The sequence below is a fragment of the Rhinopithecus roxellana genome, chromosome 1 (genome assembly GCF_007565055.1).
Source record: "Rhinopithecus roxellana isolate Shanxi Qingling chromosome 1, ASM756505v1, whole genome shotgun sequence".
Classification (NCBI taxonomy): domain Eukaryota; kingdom Metazoa; phylum Chordata; class Mammalia; order Primates; family Cercopithecidae; genus Rhinopithecus; species Rhinopithecus roxellana.
The window spans coordinates 65,085,116-65,111,156 of NC_044549.1; the positions used below are offsets into that span (position 1 = coordinate 65,085,116).

Here is a 26,041-nt window from a genome sequence, read left to right on the forward strand (position 1 = left end):
TTCTTTCTGAAATTCCAGCATACCATCTAAGCCAGCATGAACAGTTCCACCTCAGTAAGAGGGAGACAAGTAACCTAATTAAAAAAATGGGCCAGCTACCCTGACTTTTGGTTTCTGATGGGCATGTAAGGAGCTTAGATTATGTCACTTTTTCCTAACAACAAATAAAAAGCTGAACAAACTGAAAAATCAACAACTAATTCTTAGATCTGGCAGAAAAGTGAGGTCATGGGGCAGATGGCTTCCCCTTAATCAGACAGACAGGTGGATACAGACAATCACAACTTGGAGTAGAAACATCCCCGAGAACCATTGCTAGGGGATGAAAACATGAACTATAATTGAGTAATTGCTGGAGGTTCACTGTGGACAATTCTGTGAGTTAAAACTCCAGGAAGAGCCAATCATAGGGGGTGCTGTACACCTGTGTTCACTTTACCTCAGAGAGTTCTACGGGGTCCTCACAGAGAATATTGAAAAAAAAAATCCCCTCATGTTTCTGGTAGTTGGGGGGAGAAAACAGACCATTTTGAGATACGTTAGAACATTCTGTTCTTAAAATGCTCTGCCCTTAGCAGCTACAGCCTAAGCTGCTGGGGTTTTCTAAGAGTCTAGGAGGGGAGGAAAATAGCCAACTACAGGCCCCTTTAGCCATCCTGTTCCACGTAAGAAGGGAAAAAGCCTGAGAAGCACTGGTGAAGTTCACAGTTTAGGGGCATAAGTTCATTAGAAGACTGAGACCTACTCAAAGGACTATAAAATTATTTCTCTCCCCCTCACACCTTACCAATACATTACTAAAGGCTTATTTGTGGCAGTCCCTTTTACCCAGTACATCACATCTGCCTTTCAACAAAAAATTACAAGGCATACTAAAAGGCAAAAATACATAGTTTGAAGAGACTGAACAAGCATCAGAATAAGAGTAAGATAAAGCAGGAATGCTGGGATTATGAGACCAGGAATTTTAAAATCCTATGATTAATGTGTTAAGGGGTTTAGTGAAAAAATAAACAACATGTAAGAACAGATGGATAAGGCAAGCAGAGAGACATTCTAAGAATCAAAAACAAAACAAAATATTAGAGATTGAAAACACTGTAGCAGATATAAGGAATGACTTTGGCTTATTAATAGACTGGGCATGGTTGAGAAAAAAAAATTCTGAGCTCAATGATACAAAAATAGAATCTTAAAAAACAGAGAAAAACAGACTAAAAAAACAGAACAGAATATGCAAGAACAATGGAACAACTACCAAGGGTATAACATACACATAATGGAAATGTCACAAAGAGAAGAAAGGGAGAAAGGAAAAGAAGCAATTTTTGAAGCAATGGTGACTAAGAGTTTTACTCTAATAATGTCAGATACAACATCACAGGTCTAGGGAGCACAGAGAACACCAAGTAGAATATATGCCCCCAAGAAAACAGAAAGTCACTAAAACTAAAACAAGCAAACAAAACCCAACAAACAAAACAACCTGGCATATCACAGACAATGAAAGATAAAAAAATGAATTTTTTAAGAAGTGAAAATTTTAAAAAACACTTTTTCCATAGAGAGGTGTGGGAGCCATAGAGTCTCAGCTCCCTAAATGCTTGCTTAAAAATCACTGACATGAGGCAGTTGATTAAAAGAGAAAAGGCATACAAATTTGTTTTTTGTGCATACATGGGAGTCTTCTGTATGAAGACCCAGTTGCCAAATGAGTCACAGAAATTTATATGCCATTTTGAGGTTACAGAAAGAATAATGGCTTAGATTCTAGTAAAACAGGTTATGGAAGGTGGGAGAAGTGTCTGGATGGCAAAGCTGGCCTTGTATGTACATGAAGCCTCCTTCAGACAGAATAGATGATACATGTTTCATTTCAGACTTCTAAATATGCCAGACCCTCAATCTCTCCTGGATCTGGGGAAAGACACAGAAAGGGAAAGGGGCATGGCTGCATTCATGGAGATTATCTAGAGATCCAAATTTTCCCCATTTACTACAACAGCTTTGCAAAGCCACTTTTGTGGAGACAGCCAAGCAGTACTCATTTCAAAAAATGTCAAAGAAATATATTTTGGGGAAAATATTTTAATTTCTTTCAACACTAATCCCATTCATGAGGGCTCTGCCCCAATGACCTATTCACTTCTAAAAGTCTCCACCTTCTAGGACCACTACCTTGGGAATTAGGATTTCAACATGCAAATTTTAAGAAGACACAAATATTTAGACATAGCAACATGCTAAGAAATGAGAGAAAATGCAATCATATAAAATTCTCAAACCACAAATGGCAGGAAGTGAGGAAAGCAAAAAAGGAACAAAGACCAAGATTAAAAAATAGAAAACAGTAAGAAATATGATAGAAATTAATGCAGATATCTCAATTATTACTTGAATATCTATGATCTAAATGCATCAATTAAAAGATAGAAATTGCCAGAATGTATCAAAAAGCCTAGACACAATTACATGCTGTCTACAAAAAACCTACATTATATATGAAGACACACATAGATTAAAAGGGACAGCGAAATATATACTATGATTGTACTCATCAAAAGATAGCAGGAATAGCCATATTAATTTCAAATATAGCAGAATTCAGATTAAGTAAAGTTGTCAGGGCTAATGAGGGGCATTACATAATAAAGGGACACTCCAAGAGGATGTAACAATTCTTTATGTGTAGGTACCTAACAACAGAGCATCAAAATATGTAAGGCAAATACTGACAGAACTTCAAGGAGAAACAGAGGAATCTAGTATCATATTTGGAGACTTCAACACCTCTCTATCAAAAATAAACAGCTCCAACAGGCAGAAAACCAGTAAAGACTTGGTTGATCTCAATAGTGTCTTCAATTGTATATAATGAACATCTATAGCCTACTTTATCCAACAACAGTGTCAGAGGCGTTTGAATCAGAGTGACTCCATCTTGAATACAGCCAAAGTAAAATGAGGCTGAGACCTTCTGTACTGCAACCCTAGGAGGTCAGGCATTCTTAGTCACAGGGTGAGACAGGAGGTTGACACAAGATACAGGTCACAAAGATCCCATTGGGATAACAAAAATATAGCAAAGAAGCCAGCTGAAACCTATCCAATTCAAGACGCCAATAAAAGTGACCTTTGGTCATCCTTGCTGCTCATTATACCCTAATTATAATGCATTAGCATGCTAAAAGACACTCCTGCCAGGGCCATGACAGTTCATATATACCATGGCAACATCTAGAAGTTACCATATGTGGTCTAAAAGGAAGAGGAACCCTAAGTTCTGAGACGTTCTTGTCCCTTTCCTGGAAATCTCATGAATAATCCATCCCTTGTTCAGCATATAATCAATAAACAAACATAAAAATAGTCATCCAGCAGACCTCGAGGCTGCTCTGCCTATGGAGTAGCCATTCTTTTGTTTCTTTACTGCCCTAATAAACTTGTTTTCTCTTTACTCTGTGGACTCATCCTAAATTCTTTCTTGCGCGAGAATCAAGGACCCTCTTTTGGGGTCTGGATAGGGATTCCTTTCTAGTAACAACAGCAGGTTGCACATTTTTCTCAAGCTCATATGGAATGTTTATCAAGAAAGACCACATACTGGGCTAGAAAACACACCTTAAACATGTAAATGTATAAAAAAATCATACAATGTCTCCTCTCAGACCACACTAAACCAAAAATCAATAACAGAATGGTAGCTAGAAAATCCCCAAATACTTGGAGATTAAGCTACACACTTCTAAATAACACATGGATCAAAGAAAAATTCTCAAGTGAAATTGAAAAAGTTCTCGTGGTGCTGGGATAATTGGTTATTCATATGCAGAAGAATGAAGCTGGACCCTTCCCTATCACCATTCACAAAAATTAAGTTACGGTGGATTAAAGACTTAAATGTAAGACATGAAACTATAAAAATCCTAGGGAACAGCCTATGAAAATATTTTATAGGGAAATACCCCATAAAAACATAGGAAATACTCTTTTTAATACTGGCTTGGCAAATAATTTATTACTATGTCCTCAAAGGCAATTGCAACATAATCAAAAATTGACAAGTGGGACCTAATTAAACTAAAGAGCTTCTGCACAGCAAGAGAAATGATCAAGGGCATAAACAGACAACTTACAGAACAGGAAAAAATATTTGCAAACTATGTATCCAATACATGTCTAAGATTCAGAATCTATAAGGAACTTAAATCAACAATCAAAAACATAACCCTGGTAGAAAGTGGGCAAATGACATGAACAGACACTTTTCAAAAGACATACAAGTGGCCAAAAAACATATGAAAAAATGCTCATCGTCACTAATCACCAGAGAAATGCAAATCAAAACCACAATGAGATACCATCTCATACCAGTAAGAATGGTTTTTGTTAGAAAGTAAAAAAATTAACAGATGTTGGCAAGGTTGTGGAGTAAAGGAAACACTTATACACTGTTGGTAGGAATGTAAATTAGTACAGCCACTGTGGGAAAAGCATTTTGGAGATTTCTCAAAGAAGGAAAAGCTGAACTACCATTTAACCCAGCAATCCCATTACTAGTAACCCAGCAATCCCATTACTAGGTACCTAACCAAAGGAAAATAAAGTGTTCTGCCAAAAACACACATGCACCCATATGTTCACCACAGTACTATTCACAATAGCAAAGATATGAAATCAACCCAGGTGCCCATCAGTGGGAGACTGGGTAAAGAAAATGTGGTACATAGATACCATTAAATACTCTGCAACCATGAAAAAGAATGAAGTCATGGCTTTTGCAGCAACATGGATGTAGCTGCATGCAACATGGAGGTAGCTGGAAACCATCACCCTAAGTGAACTAACAGAAATAGAAAACCAAATATCAGATGTTCTCACTTATAAATGGTAAAAAATTGGGTATACATGCACATAAATATAATAATAATAAACACTGGAGAATACAAGAGGGAGGAAGAGTGGGGGCACAAGGGTTGAAGAACTATTGGGTACTATACTGAGTACCTGGGTGATGGATTCAAATACTCCAAACCTTGGCATCATGCAATATACCTTTAACAAACCTGTATGTGTGCCCACTGATTCTAAAATACTTGAAAAAAATAAAAATAAAATAAAATGTGTATATATTATATGATTTTATCTCAATGAAAGATGTTTTTAAATTAAAAAAAGATTTTGAACTAAATAAAAACAGAAATACAACTTATCGAAATTTGTAGATTATAGTCAAAGCTATGCCTAGAGGAAAATTTGTGTCATTGAGTGCATATAAAAGCAAAAAGAAGGAGCCAAAACCAATAATCTAAGCTTTCTGCTTTAGAAAACTGGAAAAATAGAGCAAATCAGATCCAAATTAAAAGGAGTAAAAAAAAATCAGAGTAAAAATGAATAAACTTGAAAACTGCAAGTCAACAAAGAAAATCAACAAAAGCTGATTGTTTGAAAAGAGCAACAAAATCAATCAATCTCTAGCTAGGCTACTTAAGAAAAAAAGAGAAGATGCAAATAACTAATATCAGAAATTAAAAAGGAAACATCATCACAGACCCTATGTATATTAAAAGATAATAAAAAATACTATGAACAATGCTATGTCTACAAATTTGAGAACTTAGATGAAATGGACCAATTCCTTGAAAGATAAAATCTGCCAAAAGTTAAACAGAAAGAAGTAGATAACACAAATAGTCTTACATATAGTAGACACATTGAATCAATGATTAATAATTTTCCCAAACAGAAAGCACCAGGTCCATGGGTTCAATGGTGAATCCAATGTGGGTGGATCACCTGAAGTCAGAAGTTAGAAATCAGACTGGCCAACATGGCGAAACCCCGTCTCCACTAAAAATACAAAAATTAGCCGGGTATGGTGGTACACACCTGTAGTCCCAGCTACTTGGGAGGTTAAGGCAGGATAAGTGCTTGAACCCAGGAGGCAGAGGGTGCAATTAGTTGAGATTGTGGCATTGCACTGCAGCCTGGGTGACTCAATTAAAAAAAAAATAGCGATGTTAACAAAATGAGAAGACAAGCCATAGACTTGGAGAACAGATTTGCAAAAGACAAATCTGACAAAGGGCTGTCAGACAAAATATAGAAAAATATCTTGAAACTTCCCAATACAAAAATGAACACCCTGATTAAAAAGCAGGCGAAAGACCTGAACCAACACTTCATCAAAGACTATATGCAGATGGCAAGTAAGAATATAAAAATATGTTCAACGTCATATTTCATTAGGGAATTGCAAATTAAAACAATGAGATATCACTACATATCTATTACATTGGCCAAAATCCAGACACTGACAACATAAAATTCTGGCAAGGATATAGAGTAGCAGGAACTCTCATTTATCACTGGTGGGGATACAAAATGTTATAGCCATTCTGCACGACAGTCTAGCAGTTTCTTACAAAATTAAACATTACTCTTACCATAAGATCCAGCAATCATGTTGGTACTTACCAAAATGAACTGAAAACTTATGTACAATAAAAACCTACACATAGATGTTTACAGCAGCTTTATTCATAATTGCCAAAACTTGGAAGCAACCAATATTTCCCTTAGTAGATGAGTGGATAAAACAGTGATACATCCAGATACTGGGATAATATTCAGCACTAAAATGAGCTGAGATATCAAGCCATGAAAAGACATGGAGGAATTTAACTGCATATTACAAAGAAGCCCATTTGAAAAGGCTATATACTATATGAGTCCAACTATATGACGTTCTGGAAAAGGCAAAACTATTGAGACAATAAAAAGATTAGTGGATGCCAGAAGTTAGGAGGGCTGGAAGGAATGAACAGGTAGGCTACAGAGGATTTTTAGGGCAGTTAAACTATTCTGTGAGATACTACAATGGTGGATACATGCCATTATACATTTGTACCAATAGAATGGATAAGATTGAAGAATGAACTCCAATGTAAACTGTTAACTTGGGGTGATAATGATGTGTCAATGTAGGTTCACAGATTATAAAAAATGTCCCACTCTGGTATGGGATGTTGATAGTCAAGGAGAGTGTGTGTGGGAGGATGGGGGTACATGGGCACTTTCTGTACTTTCAGATCAATTTTGCTATGAACCTTAGAAACTGTGTAATAAATAAAGTTTATTTTTTAAAAGGGGTCCATCTCAAATGACCACATATTATATTTCCATTTATATGAAATGTCCAAAACACGCAAATAAGTATATAGAGAAAGTAGATCAGTGGTTGCCTCTGCCTGGGGGTGAAGGGTGGGGATTTGGAAAGTTATGGTTAAGGGATATGAGCTTTCTTTTTGAGATAATAAAGATACTCTAAAACTAACTATTGCAATGAAAGTACAGCTCTGTGAATATGTTTAAAGCCACTGCATTTTATACTTTAAGTGGATACATTGCATGGTATGGGAATCACATCTCAATGACGCCATTAAAAAATACCTAAGCCAGCATGAGTGAAGAGAAAGCTATCATCAGCAGATACCATTTTTCTCATTAGATGTGATTTGTTTATTTATTGAATTTATTGCATTTACCCCCCCCTTTTTTTTACTTCAGTCCCCTTTTGTAAGATGTATTAATGAACCTTAATCCTGTCAGCCTTTGTCAAACAAAACAAGCCAAAATTATAAACTGCAGGTCTTTTCACCAGTCAACATCAGCCTCAGCCTCTCACCGATGAGATTTTTTTTTAAATTTGCAAATCACAGATGTAGGTAAATATCTGTTATGTATATTTAAAATTTGGAGGAACTGAAGGAATTATAAGCAATATCAAATGAATTATTACTGCCTCTCTTAGAACTTTCAGAGATTTTTAGAAAAACATATATTACTGCATTTGGATATTTGTATGCTGGTATATACACAAATATACTTACATGTACATAAACATACACATTAGTAATTCTTTGGTGATATCTTACATTTTTCAATATGAATTCCAATAGTGGAACTCCAGTATATCCTAAGATATTAATAACAGATAACTCACACCCTCTCAAACCAACTCTTCGTTTCCTTCCTTCCTTCCTTCTTTCCTCCCTTCCTTTCCTTCCTTCCTCTTTCTTTCATAAGATATTAATAACACAGATAACCCACACCCTCTCAAACCAACTCTTCTTTCTCTTTTCTTTTCTCTCTTCTCCTCTCCTCTCCTCTCCCCTCCCTTCCCCTCCCCTCCCCTCCCCTCCCCTCCCCTCCTCCTCCTCCTCCTCCTCCTCCTCCTCCTCCTTCTTCTTCTCTCTCTCTCTCTCTCTCTCTCTCTCTCTCTCTCTCTCTCTCTCTCTCTCTCTCTCTCTTTCTACAGAGTTTTGCTCTGTCACGCAGTCTGGAATGCAGTGGCGCAATCTCCGCTCACTGCAACCTCTGCCTCCTGGGTTCAAGCAATTCTCCTGCCTCAGCCTCCTGAGTAGCTGGGACTACAGGCGTGTGCCACCTTGCCCAGCTAATTTTTGAATCTTTAGTAGAGATAAGTTTTGCCATGATGGCCAGGCTGGTTGGGATTACAAAGTGCTGGGATTACAGGCTGAGCCACCACGCTTGGGCAAATCCAACTGTTCTAAGAATTGTCAAGTGATACAATTTTATTGAAGGCTTGTGGTAAACACGATGAAGTTTGCAGCAAAATCTGCCAGAAGTTTTCTTTAAATATCTGTATTTCTTTCCAAGTTCCTCTCCCAGAGGCATAACCTCTCTAACATCCCAAAATAGTCTTCTGTAACCCTTATGAACATTGGTTCTAAAATCTTCTGTCTCTCCTCAAATTCTGCCAACTTTATATCCCACTTGAGCCAAGAAAACTAATGAAAACTCTTAGCCGAAGAAGATAGACTTGTTTGATTACTTGAAAATGAAAAAATATATTTTATGAATGATGCAACAGACAAAGTTAACAGAAAAGTGACATAAAATTTGCCCTCTGTGAAAGATGGAGCCTATACTGTGAGAGAAAACAATTAGTATATACATTGGGAATTTGTGTGTAAGTGAGATTTCCTGCTGTGCCCCAAAGAATTCTCTTCAAAGGACACACGAAGGAGGTAACAATCTGATACATGCACATTAATACATGTATTGAAATACCAGTTTGACCCCCATAAATATGTACAATTGTTGCGTGTCTATTAAAAATAAAAACAAAATCTGACATGCACATGTAAATTTCATTACTTTGTCTTTGGCCAAAAAAAAATTTTATCTAGCTGAGAGTTGTCTTGAAGCAGTTTTCATTTTGTTTTATAACTTTTGAATGTTACTCTATGCTAGATTTTCTTTTAAATTAATATCCTATAAAATAATCCAAGGCAACTAGGTTTTGTTGTGAATCTCTCTAGATGGAAATAAAAGGTAGCTTTCCTTGCTTTTCTCTGCAGAAGTAATATTGTATTTCACAAGAGTCAGTATTAACTCCCAATTTTCTTGATGTGGAGGAGTCAGTTATAATTCCCAATCTTTCCTCAGTATCCAAATTCCTAATAAGCAAATGGAGAGATTTTCAATCTCATTAATCTGATAAATGAGAAGTTGGTGGTAATGAGATATGGGGTCTCAGCCATCTGTTGTCAAAAATTAAAGAAAAATGAAGGAAAAATTCATGTGCGGAAAACAATATGGGGAAGCAGGGCCCCTTTACTAGTACTGATGGGAACAAAAATAGCTGCAGCTTTCCTGGGGAACAATTTAGAAATAATACTACCACTACTGCTGGCAGTAGTAATGACCCACAAGAGCTAACTTCTGTTGTCCTTGGCACTTTACAAATACCTCTAAAGAAAGTATGATCAACATCTCAATTTTGCAGATGACGTAACTGAGACAGAGATAAAGATCAACGGTATATAAAAGAAAGGCATAGGTTTCAAATGCTAACATGCTGTTTCAGATTTTGGAATGATGAAACTATATGTGTGTCACACCAACCTGCTCTAGTAATTTCCTACCTAAGCAAATACCCCCAGATTATTCTCTGGAAATTAATGAGGAGGCATCATCACTCTTGTCTTTCAAAATGCTATTAACTATTTTTATCCCTACTTGATTTCTTACTCTAAGTACTCTCAGAATTATTTAAACTGAGATCTGATTGGTAGTATTTTAAAGTTTTGGAAAAACCTGGGACAAATTAAAACCTTGTAATGTATGTCTGTTTCATTTCATCTAGAAATATTGAATATTTCATGTTTCTTTCCCCCTCTCTGTCTGTCATTATATCTCTCTTTCTATCTCTGGCCACATTTAGAAAGTATTGTAGGTGCTTTTATGTAGGCCTCACATACTTCTTGTGCAAATTATTAACATGAATTTATCTATCTTTTCAGGGAGGTTTCGTCCTGTTATATTTTCTTATTGGTTATTGTTGATACAAAGGAAAACTATTACTTAAAAATTTGTAATATGCATTTTAAGTAGGCACACGATAATTGTACATATTTATGCATTACAATGTAATATTTAGATATATGTATATGATATATAGAATAATTAGCACATCTATCACCTCAAAGCATTTATTTGTGTTGGGAACATTCAAAATCCTGTATTCTAGCTATTTGAAAACATACAATAAATTATTACTATATTCACTTCACAGTGCTATAGAAAACTAGTTGCAAGAAAGCTATGAATAGCCTCTTATCTAGCTTTAAGGAAGCTATTATTTTTTGCAATTTACCTGGTATCCAAGCAGTTGACTGAAGCGATTAATTCAAAAAAAAGTTAGAGTTGATACTATTGGGTTTTGAGTAGCCCTAACACGATTTTGTCCTGAATGAATGCTTGTTTCCTTATTTTCAAAGTCACCTTTTATTTGTTTCATACTTTATTGCATTGACCCAAGCATGTCCAAATGGTATTTGTGTGTAGTCTCATCTTGTTGATGATTTAAATAAAAATCTTTCTGGTATTTTTCCTTTAAAGACACTTTTGGGATGTGGAAGAAGTACGTTTCTGTTCCTATTTTAAAATGAAGTTAAAAGTCAGTAACTGGTCATTATTTTTATTGAATGTCATCTTAGTATCAATTGAGAATACTGTGGTTTGTTTTATGAGATCTATTGATATGATGTATGTACATTTCCTGGGATATACTATAGTAGCTTATGAAGGGTTAATCTTTCTTTTTTTTCTTTTTTTTTGAGAGAGAGAGTTTCTCTCTTGTTGCCCAGGCTGGAGTACAATGGCACAATCTCAACTCACTGCAACTCTGCCTCTCAAGTTCAAGTCATTCTCCTGGCTCAGCCTCCTGAATAACTGCGATTACAGGCATGTGTCACCACACCTGGCTAATTTTTGTATTTTTAGTAGAGACAGGTTTTCACCATGTTGGCCAGGCTGGTCTCGAACTCCTGACGTCAGGTGATCCACCTGCCTCGGCCTGCCAAAATGCCTGGATTACAGGCGTGAGCCATTGCGCCTGGCAGGGTTAATCTTTGAATATAATGTTCAATCTGGTTAGCTAAAATTTCCCTTAAGTTTTCTTACTATATTCATGAAATCGGTTTGTATTTACTAAGTATTTACTCTCTTGGTAGGTTTTGTTCATAGGAATATGCTAGACTTACAAAATAAATTAAAAATATTTCACACTTTCAATGTTATCAAATAGTTTACATAACACAGAACATTTATCTGTTTTCTTAAAATTTGAAAATCAAAAATTACCAGTAAAATGTAGCCCTAAAATCTTTATTATTGGAGGAGGTGGAAAACTGATTTGCAAGTTTTCATAATAATTAATCTACCTAAGTAGATAATTTTAATTTCATTTTTATTTTAAATTAATTAAATTTAAATTTTGATAATTTATATTTCTGCAGAAATGGTCCATTTAATTGGAATTTCATATACATGACCTGAATATGGAATCCTTTGTGTTTTTACATTCTTTTTTATATTTTATATTCTTTTTCTAATGTCTAATTTTAGTTTTTCTTTTCTCTTTATTCTTCATTGGTATATTCTGTAGATTATCAGTTTGCTTTTTGATATTATATGAATTTTATTTGTTCTTTCTCCTTTATGTTTTGTTATTTTTATTAGCCAAATTTTGCAAAGCTGTGGAAAGAAAAAAAAGGTGTGTGTATTTTCTATCTGTAGGACTATTTTTTAGTATGTTTCTGTTACTTCAATTAATTACAGTAACAAAATAATCTTTGTCTACTTTTAGCAAATTGATCTACTGATAGTTGAAAGAAGAGCTCTCAAAGTCTACACAGTTTTATTTCTTACTAGATCTTTCTTCTCGACCTGATATGTTTTAATCATACATTATTTGAGGTATTACTATATTTTCATGGTAAAAAGAAATTTTTCCAAAATAAACTTATCCTTTTTGCTTTTAAGATTTGTTACGAATTATTCTTTGTTGGAAATTAACATTTGTTGCATTCTCCTTCTGTTATATTTACATAATAAATATTTGCATATATTTTCCTTTATGTCACTTCATTTATAGCCTTGGTTTGTTTTAACTCTGCTGCTTTTATGGGCTTTAGTACAAGAAGTCACATGTTGCTTGCTTTGACTTATTCTTGTAAATTTAAGTCTACCTTACAGGATTTCCACTGGGGATGGCTTTGGACCATTCATCTTCATAAATATTGTACTTGATAATTACAGCCCTGGGACATCAATCGCACTTTAAGCAGGAACTGAGCCTTTATTTGCCTGATTGAGTAAAATGACGAGTCAGGCAAATACCTACACATCAACAGTTTTGTGCATTGCCCCTTTTTCCAGCTGGAATTGGGGAATTCTTGTTTCTTCACCATCAAATAACATTATGGGAGGAGTCATGCTTCAAAGATAGGAGTTCAAGATAAATAATAATTCCTCTGGTCTGATCCCCATTTTTGTGAATTTGTTTCTGGGTATATTCTCTTAGTAATTATTTCAAGTCAGCTGATGCTCTGAATTTGGACAAGATACAAAATGTGTAATACAGTCCAATGGGGATATGCTTAAAAACTCAGAATACTACCAGAAGTTGTTTGGGGAATGAGTGCTTTTCTTTACATAAAAATCGTTTACATAGTTATAAAGAGCTGCTGTTTTCAAACTTTTAGTCTTCACACACAAATAATTTTATGAAATAAATCAAGTCAAAGTGGCCACTTGTATTATCACACAAAGGATCAATTTCAAAGATATTATTTTCTACCACTGAGAGCTGAAAAATACATTAAATCTCAAGCTCATGAGCAGCTGCTGTAACTAGAGTGAAATTGTGGCTTGTGGGAAATAAATCATATTGAAGTGAGCCATTTAAATGAATGGCAGATTGGTTGTCACTGCTCAAGTTCTTATTGCTTCCAGTGACTTTTATCCACAAACATTCTAATTCATCATAGATCCAATTCCACAAAGTGTTGGTAAAGCTGTACACCTTGGCTCTAGACATTCTTTATTTCTAAAGTAAATGCACCACATAGGGTTTATCAAAGCATATATATTTAAACATTCTTACAATATAGGGTGAACTAGTGTGTTTAGGTCCAAAAGTTTTTATCTGTAGGGAGCCTCTAGCATATCATGCATGTAAGTCCAAAAGTTAGCTTACTGAGCAAGTCAAAATTATCCCTCAACATTTGTAAAATTATACTTAAATTACCAGGCCCTAGGTCTTCACATACCAGTCAACAGTGTTCTTTGGTTTCCCTTCAACTTTGGAATACTACCTCCCTTTTCCTATCCCTGGAAGCTAAGCTTTGTTTAAAAGTAAAGAAACAAAGATGTTATAGAGGGGTAAATAATGTAGTAAAATTCACTGCTTAAATATAGGTATGATAGAACACTACCATTAACATATAGTTAAGCCTGTATCTCTTCTTGTGATTCGGCATATGTGAAATAAAAGTGTATACATGAATGTATACATTCTTATTTACATTCATACCATCATATATGAAGATATCCAGATACAGGGGAAAAAAGAGAGAAAACTGTGTTCCAGGAAGAGATTTCATGGCAGGAGGCAATGGGTTAAATATAGTTATGTGCCACATAATGACTTTTGGTCAAGGATGGACCATATATATGACAGTGGTCCCATAAGATTATAATGGAGCTGGCTGGGCCTGGTGCCTCATGCCTGTAATCCCAGCACTTTGGGAGGCCAAGACGGGCGGATCACCTGAGGTCAGGAGTTTAAGACCAGCCTGGCCAACATGGAGAAATGCCATCTCTACTAAAAATAGAAAAAGTAGCCAGACACCGTGGCACATGCCTGTAGTCCCAGCTACTAGGGAGGCTGAGGCTGGAGAATCATTTGAACTCAGGAGGCGGAGGTTGCAGTGAGTCAAGATCATGCCACTGCACTCCAGCTTGGGTGATAGAGTGAGACCCTGTCTCAAAAAAAAAAAAAAAAAAAGATTATAATGGACGTAAAAAGTTTCTATTGCCTAGTGACACTGCAGCCATCATAATATCATAGCACAGTGCCTTACTGATGCATTTGTGATGCTGCTGAGGTAAACAAACCTGCTGTGCTGCCTGTCATATAGTAGTCTAACACACACAATTATGTACAGTACATAGTACTTGATAATTATGATAAATGACCATGTTAATAGATTATACCACTGACTATACCATACTTTATATTGTGATTCTATAGTGTACTCTTTCTACAAATTAAAAAAAAAGTTAACTATAAAACAGTCTCATATAGGTCCTTCAGGAGGAATTCCAGAAGAAGGCATTGCTGTCCTACGAGATGACAGCTCGATGCATGTTATTGCCCCTGCAGACCTTCCAGTGAGACATGATGTGGAGGCACAAGACAGTGATATTGATGATCCTGACCCTGCATAGGCCTAGGCTAACCTGTGCCTTTGTGTATTCATTTATGACAAAAATGTTTAAAACGAAAAAAAAAATTAAAAGCAGAAAAAAAGCTTACCCTTATTGAATAAGGATATAAAGAAAATATTTTTGTATAGCTGTACAATGTGTGTTTTAAGCTAGGTGTTCATGACAAAACAGTCAAAAAGTCTAAAAAAGTCAAAAGTTTATAAAGTTAAAAAGTTATGGTAAGCTACAGTTGATTTATTATTGAAGAAAGAAAATACTTCTTATAAATTGCATGTACCCTAAGTGTACAGTGTTTCTAATGTTTACAGTAGTGTACAGCAATGTCCTAGCCTTCACCTTCTCTCACCACTCACTCACTGACACTCATAGCAACTTCCAGTCCTGCAAACTCCACTCACAGTGAGTGCCTTATACAGGTGTGCCTTTTTGAGAATCCTTTATACCGCATTTTTACTGTACTGTTTCAATGTTTAGATACACAAATACTTGCCATTCTGTTAAATCGCCCACAGCATTGAGGGCAATGGCATGTTGTGCAAGTTTGCAGGGCAGGAGGAATAGGCTATACCACATAGCCCGGGTGTGTAGTAGGCTGTATTATTAGGTAAGTGCACCCTGTGATGTCCATACAAGGAAGGAATTGTCTAACAATGCATTTCTCAGAATGTATCCCCATTGTTAAGTAACATGTGACTGTACTAAAAACTGATGTGAAAAGAGATCAGAAAATAAGACAAAAAAATTACGTGACTCACCCATGGGCATCAACCAGCGGACAATAGCACCTAGAACTGTTGTGTATCTGAATACAAATCTGCCGCTTCCGTAACGACACCACATTGTGGCTATGATTGAGCTTTTTTTTGGCAAACAGGAACTTCTGTGGAAGTCTTTTCCTGCTGATTTAATGATATGACTTTTTGATTCGTCCCATGATCATGGACTGAAATCTGTGTTTGGACCCCTACTCCTCCTTTGTGATGTGCCAATTTGTTTTAGACACTTAGTTTCATAAAGCTTTTCTGAATATATTATTTCAATTGTGCAAAAATCTGTGACTGGTGTCATCGTGCTCCTTTGGCATAATTTCAGATCTATACAGTAGATCTGGTTTAAATTATTGGAGCTTTCTGAGCTTATGGATTTTTTCCAAAAGGCATGTGTTTTTTTAAAATAAATGAATGGGTGTTGACTACTTAGCATAGTCCCAATAATTGGTTGATTCAGTTCAAAGCTATGAGTTGCATTTTCTATAATCTGAACTACCCCTAACCTCTTTTTAAAACACGGCTTTTACTATCCACCTTTCTAGGCAACTTTCCTACTTACCAGCCTCCTTGTTCACATTTTGCTGCTGTTGGAAACAGGGGATATATCTATGAACCCACTGGGGAAAAAGACAAGCAGACTATCTTTGTATTAATGTGCATGCTGCAATGAATACACAATCAGAGGACAAGACTTGTTACATGATTCCCTTCTCATGCAACAGAAAACCGATTTACTTAATTGCCTGTGCTTAAGGGTAATGTCATCTTGTATGGCTTACTGTTTTATACTGATGGGAGAATATTAAGTTACTAATGGCACAAGTCAATAAAAAATTCATAGGCCATGAACTAGCATGTTAGAGAAAGAACAGAATTGGCAAGTGATAGCATCAATTTAAGAAATTTCATGTTTCAGACACCTGACTTGTACAGAGATGACTTTATTCCTTCTGTAAAATCTATCAGTGCTATGTAAATCAAGATAGTTAAATTACATTATAAACTCGAATGTTTTTAACTCCAAGCTTTTCTGAAAGATGGCTGCAATCTGGCTCAGTCTTAGTGTTTCTTTGTAACTGATGCATATTACAATCAAACTACTTTGGATTTTTCAGTCTTTCATTACACATTTATTCAGCATTAGCTAACACAGAGGAACTGTATTGGATAGACTATTATCAACAGCTCACAATCCAGCTGAGAAATCAATCACAAACATAATTAACTTCATTATAATGGCAAAGGTGACTAATGTTTCAAATGGAATTCTTCAATAATTAAAAGAAGCAGAAGAGCTGGATTAGAGAAGCCTTTCCAAGATTGGGTAAGGAGTCTTTAAGAAAGTAACATTTTAGGCTTCTTCTTGAGGCCAAGGGAAGAAGAAATTGTTAAATTTTAAGACAGTCTGAGTATGGAGTAGAGAGCTAGCTCAGAATATGGCGTATGCCTTTTGCTATCATGACAGAAAAAAGCAGTGACAATTTAAAAATAAATAGACATTTACAACAATTGTAAAAGTAAAGCTAAAAGATTTTAGTAATTGGTGAAGTTCTCAAAAGTCGTGAATCAGTCAGAACAATTAGAGAAGTAGTAATTCCAAAATGGAATAAATGGATGCTAGAAAATAGAAGAGGTACTAAAATTATACTTAATTATGGCTAGGTATCTAAACGTCTCAATTTCCCTTTTCCTTTTAAAAACTTTCTTTTTTCTGCACTGGCTTCCTAAGGTTGCCGTAACGAAGTACCAAAAACTCGGTGCCTTAAAACAACAGAAATTTATCCTCTCACAGTTCTGACGGCTGCAAGTCTGAAATCAAGGTGTTGGCAGAGCCAGGTTCCCTGCAAAATCTCTAAGGGGAAACTCTTCCTTGCCTCTTCCAGCTTCTCATGGCCCCAGGCATTCCTTGGCTTGTGGCAGCACACCTCACCTCCGTTCTGGGCCTTCATCCTAATTGGTCTATCTCTCCTCTGTGTCTGTGCTTCACATGGCATTCTCCTCTTTGTGTGTCTATATCCAAATGGCCTTCTTATTATAAGGACACCAGTTATACTGAATAAGGGCTCATTTTAATCCAGGATGACCTCATCTTAATTTAACTAATGGCTTCTACAATAAGGCAATTTCCAAATCAGTTCACATTATGAGGTATTGGACATTAAGAATATATTTTTGGGAGGACACAATTCAACTCAAAACACCATTAAGTTGCATATAATTTTAATATATTAACATGCCGATGTATACAAATACATACATTTAATAAGAAGTCTTTGTCAAATGAACACAGTTGAGTTGACCATCATGTGGCTTTCTGCTTTACTGAGGCCTGTATGTGAAGTCCATAATGACAAAACCAGACTTGACTGTCCACCGTGGACCTCTTTACCAAAAGAATGAAGGTGTCCTTGAGTCAGTGCAAACAGTCCCACAAGGGAAGCTAGGTTTGTCATTCCAGATTCATAAACATGCTGTGAGGCTTACCATTAGTCTGGGTGGCTCACCAGGATGAAGCCACTTCTTGACCATTCTCCTCAAAGGGACAATTTTTCCTTAAAATCTGTAATTCTTTCTAATGTGGAATCATCACAAAAGAGGAGACAGAATGGAAACATTAGAAAGCATTTGTGTTGTGGAAACACACCGGGCTTGAAATTCCACCACTAACTAGCTGAGTGACTGGCCAAGTTAATAAACTTCCAATCCTCAGTTTGTGCACCTGTACAATGAAGCATCTTACTGCTAATATCTGGTGGAATTGTGAGGATTAACGGTGATGATGCACCCTGGCCCGACACACTAATTGGGATCAAGCACCTGGAGGAGACACTTAGTAAGTGCAGCTTTCTCCCAATTCAACACATATGTGTCATGCTGAAAAAAAAACCTGTAAAAGAAAATCTTCCTTTCCATAGGATACTAACAACAACAACAACAACAACAACAACAACAACAACAACAACAACAAAAGTAATGAAAAGTAACATTTACTATAAATACAACACACATTAATTTTAATTGTAATTATACATTGAAGTAAAAGTGCTCAATTTCTGGTAATTACAAAAATAAAATTACATCAAAATAGAATTGAGAACCACTCAACCAAAACCACTTATTTAGAAAACATTTCTAGAGCATCATCTATATGTCAGATAATTTTTAGAGGCAATGTGTCAGAGACACGTGCAATATGAAAAGTATGAGGAAAGTGCCACAACTTACCCCACCAACTTTCTCAAAGTGAGATCCGTCTTTCTTAAAATCTGCAAGGGCCCCATTGAAATACCAGGTAAAGATGATATCTAACAGTGGGTCATGTTGTACCTGGCAGGGCAAGATGACGCTTTCACCAACAGAAACATCCATGTTAGATGGGGCCAAAGTTATTCTCGTTGGTTCTATTGGGGAAATAATTTTTCAGAAAAACAGCATTTTATTGTGATAAAAGACATTTGCACAGGCAGACTGTTCATCTGACTTATACTCTGTATGTCTGTAGATGCATATACATAAATATACATACATCTATATAATTAAAAGTATTCAACATTAAAATAGCCATTTTGATGCAGAGCTACATTTCACTGGATCTACGAATTCTTATTAAAGAAATTAGGATATTTGAACTTGTAGGACACGTAAGTTTAAAAATTAAAGTCATGTGTAAACAACAGTTATATTATTATTAATAAAATCAATTTCAACTTAGTTTTATTGTGTTTTGAAATGTAGGGGTAGAAATAGAAAATACTGTGTTTTCACCAACTTTGACTAGAAATTAACATTATCATCAAAATCTGAACAGACATTTAATGGTAGCCTGGATTTGAAAGATATATGCTAGAATTGGTACAAACAGGAGGGGTACTATGTTAAAATGTTAATTAATGTCTGTTTTTCCCCAACGCAAATGTCCACATGCACATTTCTTTCTCTCTGTCGTCACCACCTACCTTCCATTTGTCTATCATGAGTTAAAATTCTCTTGACCCCATTTTCCCACTGCTACTCCACATTACTTTGCACTACGTTGGATGAAAAGTTTTCAAAAGAGTCATTTATGCATATTGTTTACAATTACGCTAGTCAATTCCCTCTTTAACTCAGTCTAGCCAGGCTTTGGTCTTCCCAACTCCCCTGTCCTCACCAAGGTCCTCATAACCCTCCTGCTGATGTATCAAAAGGTATTTCACATCATGAATCTCTCTGCTCAAAACCTTGCAGCTGCTCCACTTTTCAATCCAACTGAAATAAATTCCTCAGAAGGTCTACAAACTGCTTGCATAATTATCACTTAGAAATCTGTTAATTGACACATTCAACTCCATGAAATCTTTGTCCAAATATCTCCTTCTCAGTGAGGTTTATTCTGATCAACCTGTTGCTAATGCTCTAACTTACCTCTGCCACCGTGTGCCTCTTTCTTGTTTACAATTTTTGCCTTCTAATAATTTTCTTCTTTTTTATTCCTACTGTTATTTTCTTTCTCCTTTTATAGAAGGTAAGATTCATGAGGACAGTATTAGTGATAATGTGCTCAAGGATACAGCCCAAGCAACTGGCAGAGTAGGTGCTCCAATTTTTCATGAATGGATAAATGAACAAAATATATCCACAACTTTAAGCAATTCTTATTTATATCCTGTTATTTCCTGGACTTGAACATCTCCAGGAAGAAATCAACTATAATGAAAAAGACAAAGTGTATCCAAAAGACCTGAAGACCTATTTTAAATAATAGAATTTTATTTAAAAATAAAATAGAATGAGATCATCGACATACGCTATTTGTAACTCTTATTGCCTATCATCCCAGCACAGTAAGTAATGTGTTCCCTGGTGTACATTGTGCTGTGCTAAGGAAATATTGTTCCCTTGACTTTCACCTGTTAAAAATAACATAAGTGCAAATACAGGTTCTACCTTCATAGTGTACTGAATATTGTGAAAAACATAGTTAATTTCATCATAATAATATATCTTATAGTGAATCTGTATGTAAAGCAATATTTAAGAAATGGACCTACCTGTAACAACCAAATGTGTTGTACCATTTGCTTTCCCAAACTGGTTTTCTGCCACGCAGGTATAAGTTCCAGCATCAGCTTTAGTCACATTGGCTATTTTGAGTCCTCCATCTTTTAATAGAGAAATTCTAAAGAAAAGACAAATAAGACAAAAAATGTATAATAGTCATTTTTTTTCCAAATGAATATATATATTTTTACAGAACGTGTTGCCTTAAGCTAGTATTTTTAAGGCATGATCGACCAGTCCTTAGCTTTTTGGGAATACAAAAAATTAAAAGAAAATTGACCCCTCACTCACATACATAAACACACACACAGCATTGGATGACAAAAGATGCTCCACCAATTTGAACTTTGTTCAATAGCTTTACTCAGCATTACTTATTACACCTAAATTGAGAGGATGTACATATCATATAAGTATGAAATTTTTTCAAAAAAAAATTAATATATGTTGTGGTAGATTATTCACGGAGTTAGCGTAATCAATTTAAAAGAAATACAAAGTAGGCAGAACACTATTTCCCTTAAATTTGAAACAGTATATGAGAAACGAGAAGCTGCACATCTTTTATTATGAACTGAGAGAGCCACATTGCCCCAGTAAAAACCGAAATTTTCCAGAAGAACATTTGGGTGGTCCCCTGTAAGCTAGTGAAAAGGGCCTGGGCAAATCCAATAAACCTTACCTTAGAGTTTCTGAGTATACACTCAGAGTACTTAAAGCTTTGGCATCTGACTAATTAATTAAGGAAATATAACTGAGTGCTTTACATACAGTTGGCACTATAAGAGAACCTGGGATTATGGGGTGAGCAAGACAAAAAGTCTTCACCTTCATGGAGATAATAATCCAGTGAGTAGCATAGACAACTGTATTATTCTGTTTTCATGTTGTTGCTAAAGATATACCTGAGACTGCATAATTTATAATGAAAAGGAGACTTAATAGACTCACAGTTCCATGTGGCTGGGGAGGCCTCACATCATGGTAAAAGGTGAAAGCCACGTCTTACATGGTGTCAGGCAAAGAGGAAATGAGAACCAAGGGAAAGGGGTTCTCCTTATCATGAGACTTATTAATTACCACAAGAACAGTATGGGAGAAACCGCCCCCAAGATTAAATTATCTTCCACCAGGTCCCTCCCACAACATGTGGGAATTATGGAAGCTACAATTTAAGATGAGATTTGGGTGGGGACAGAGCCGAACCATATCAACAACAAATAATTAAATAAGTAAAAATAAGAAGTTCTGATTTTTGAGACGTACTCTGAAGGAGACAGAGAGGGTGATACAATAGAGAGTAATTACTTTAGGAGGAAGGGTTTCTAGGATAGGGTGCATTAGAAAAGCCTCTCAGAAGTGGTGTCATTTAAATTAAGAAAAAAAATGAGATGGGATTAACCTGTCATTAGTCTGATCACTGTATCTTTATTGCCCTAATTTGTCTCCTCATAATTATATTCCCTTTCTTTGAATTCCTAAAATAATTACTATCCACATAATGCATTTAACACTTGAGTGTCTTTATCTTTTATGGCTCCTATTTTTGATACATGAGTGAAAATGGATGGTAAACTTCTTAAAAATATTTGCAACCCCAGTATCAGCATGGCATCATATATGCAAACTGTGGTAACTAAATGCCTCCAAATTCTGGGCCATTCAGTTGAGTAAATAGGAAAAATACTGAAGACATTAGACTAGAATGAAGGATCTCAATCTGTAAAAATGTTTATTGCAAAATTTTAGGTGTGTCTCAAAAATGTTACTACAAGAGTTTCTGTATAAAAAATGTACAAGATATAGATTTTCTGTTTTATTTATATATGCATGTGTGTGTATATATACATGTGTATATGTATATATATCCACAATATTTTTCTCCTCCAGTAGACTACAGGAGACTGCCACCTAACACTTTATGTATATATTCCTTCATAGTCTATTTTTCACTTTCACTTTCATCCTGGTTATACTTTCTTCAGTGAGAAAATCATGGTGGAATTAGAGCTAGCACACAAGTTCATGATCCTGGGTAGAGCTATCTATTGCGGTTTGTTGTGCATATGATTTTTTAAAAAACTGTGTTAAGGTATATTTAAAATAAAAAGGTTTGGAGGCAATGACCTAGAAAGCTCATCAGGGACCCATGGCACTGCATGCCAACTTGAGGAACTACAGAGAAAGGTCAAAAATTCCAAGAACTTTCCTAGGAACTAAAAACAAAACAAAAAGGGACATATCTGATTCTCCTCATGGGACCCTGAGGGTTGTAATGCATTTTTTTGGGTGTGAAATGCCTCCCATAACTTTACTGGAAGAGATAATCAAATAACTTAAAAACATCTCTTTATATCTTAGCCTATCTGACAATGAAGATTTTCCCAATGAGTATGTAATAATAACTTGAAGAAGAAACCCTGCAGAGAAGTAAAAATAAATGAAAATTTAGGATATGAAGACTGGAAGTTTTAAGAAACCTGGAGAAAAAACTTAAAGACATGTCAATCTGATCATGTGATCCTGCCCTCCTCCCTCCACTTGTCCAGGCAAACCTTGCTTAGAACCCACTCTTTGGTGTCACATTGCCTGGGAGATACAGACTATATCCTAAGCCTGAACCATATCCTCACATCAGGACCTCTGCTTCTCTCTAACTTCATATGGCTTCATGAATTCTTTCCCTTGCTTGCTTTTCTCTAATCACACAAGCCTTCTTTTAATGGCTTTTATGCTTCTTTTTGTCTCAAGGTCTTCATAACAACTATTTCCTCCCTCTGGTTGACCTGTATTCATCCTTCAGACTTCACTTACTTTCCTGAAACCATGAGTTGGATTTGGTTTTCCTGTCTTTGATCAAAATATTATCTGTGCTTTCTTCATAGCACCCATCAACTGTCCAACTATATATTTGTGTGCTTATTTGACTAATATTTTTCTCCTCCAGTAGACTGTGTGCTCTCTGGAGGCAAGGATAATATCTAGCTCACTCACCACTAAATTTGTAGACCCCTGAAAAGTGCCTAGCACAGAGCAGACATTCAAAAATAAAACTTGTTGAATGAATAAATGACGGTATGCTGTTAGAGAGTCACTGTAGAGGAGTTTGGATTAGTGAAGCTGGGTTGTAAGGCACTGACACCTTATAAATAATAAGGAAATAGATTCAGAAAGTGTGCAGACTAATACAAACACACACACACTTATGTGTGAACTAATTGGATATATATATATATATATAAACACACACACACACACACACATATATATATATATATAGCTAGCCCTCCATATCTGTGGGTTCTGCATCTGCAGATTCAGTAGATTCAATCAACCAGAGACAGAATATATTTGAAAATAAACAGATAACAATACAGCAATAAAAAAGTACAAATGACAGAAAAATACAGTATAACAACTGTTTATACAGCACTTACATAGTAGTAGGTATTAAGACTATTTAAAGTATATGGGAGGATATGCATAGGTTGTATGCAAATGCCAAGCTATTTCGTGTAAGGGGCTTGAGTATCCATGGGGCTCTGGTAGATACCAAGGAAATACTATGTACACATATGTAGACACATTATTTACATATATGTAGCAAAAAAGATAAGGCAATAGAAGTCTGAATAAAGAGAATTTAGAAATGCCTTTCCCAGGATAAGAGAATTGAGAATACGCTTGCATTTGTTAGAGAATAAGTCAACAGACAGCAAGAGACTGAAGATAATGGGATGGAAAAAAAGAGTGAGAGAGGAATCTGTCAGAGAAGTCTTGGAGGAAACAGAGAGCATGATCAAGACCCATGCTCCCAACCCATCTGATTGCTAATCCCATCAGTAAAATTTTGGGGCCATGACACCCAAAGAGAATGATACTTGATCTGTAGTGTTGCTCAATAAATTTTACCTATCATTGTTATCAAAAAGAAAATGCAGATGTGATGGAGAATTTTAATATGCAAAGACCAGAAGCTAGCAGATTACATCAAAAGGTTGGGAAGATATTTAAATAATAAGGCAAATTAATCTGCCCTAAATTATAGGTTAGAGACAGAATGGGAAGCTTCAAGAAGTTGTGGATCTACCACTTCTATGATTAGTAAGTCTTAAAGTAAAAATGCTTCTTGTTAACTGAACATTATTGAACTTAAATTGAGAGTTTCTGATTTGGAAACTACAAAACAGAGGTAGGTAATTTCAGTATCTTCTACTATGCAATGAATTAGTTTAACAGCTAACTTTCCACTACAAATACAGAAGTGCTAGGAACAGAGGAAGAACTAGAAATCCTTGTGTATTAGGTTTAGTAACTTTCGTCTAGCAAACTTCAAGTCAAGCAAATCGTGCCCATGTTAAATGATAATGTTTCAAAGGCAAAACCTAACACCTTTAGAATCACAGACAGACTTCAAAGCAAACATATGGACTCTCAAAGAATGCAAACTCTGTGTATATTGTAAAAATTTGAACTAATTGGATATTTTCTTCCTAAATTGGTTCTTCCAGTAAGTTCTACGAGGCCCACAGGGCATTCACACAACATAAAAATAAACAATATTCAGTAAATGAATGGAGTTTAATTGTTTCTCAACAGAAAACCTTCAATAACCCACGCTTCCCTACAGAGATTCAAAGCGAAAATTTTATACCACTTCACTATAAACGAAATTGCATTCTAAGTTTTCTGAGAACAGGTTTATCTGCAAATGGGTAGAGCTGAAAATGTAGATAACGAAGAGTGACTCTTGTCTTGGCACAAAATGTTAAATAACAATTTATGAAATTAACATTCAGGAATGCAGTACTCCAGTTTGCTTAGGGAAATGTGCAATTTAAATCACCGCGACATTTTAACTCCTTGATCAGTTTTAATAATACATCTTTATGTGTACCTTTTTATTGGTCCTTCCTTTTGCAGTAGGAGGTTAATTATTTCATTTAACTTTGTGCAATCTATGGTTAGCTTGGGATAAGTAAATGTAATTGCTCTAAGCTGCTCTAATGGTTCATGCTGTAATTCAGTGAGGGCATTAAATTTATGACTGTTAAAAGACCTTGTTTATTCATAAAGTATACTGTTGTCTAGGCAACATTAACCTGTACTTTATGATGACATTTAAGCATCCATAATAATGCTGTGTTTTAGAATGGAGAAAGTATGAAGTATTACGGAAGTCAAAGCAGGATTTCTGAAAATATTGTTTTTCCCTGCCTATATTCTTCTGATCATTACGGTAATTTATTCAACTTGAATTTTAACAAACACACGGCAACTCTACATTTTCTGAGGAAGCATATCTCAGGGGAGATGCGATCACATGAGATCGTAATGATTAAACTGCTGTGTAGAAAATAACAAGGCTATTTTATATGGTACTTTCTGAGTACATATTATAAGAGATG

General features: G+C 35.6%; 1 protein-coding gene across 1 annotated transcript in view; it reads right to left on the reverse strand.

The window, feature by feature from the left end:
* Nucleotides 1-26,041, reverse strand: part of LOC104680140 (contactin-3) — a 334,676-nt gene that overhangs the window by 48,958 nt on the left and 259,677 nt on the right. The window contains exons 12-13 of the mRNA XM_030938334.1: nt 20,624-20,751; nt 18,819-18,994 (exon numbers count right to left, since the gene is read on the reverse strand). Of these exons, the coding sequence (XP_030794194.1) occupies nt 18,819-18,994; nt 20,624-20,751 (304 nt within the window). The remainder of the gene's footprint in view (nt 1-18,818; nt 18,995-20,623; nt 20,752-26,041) is intronic.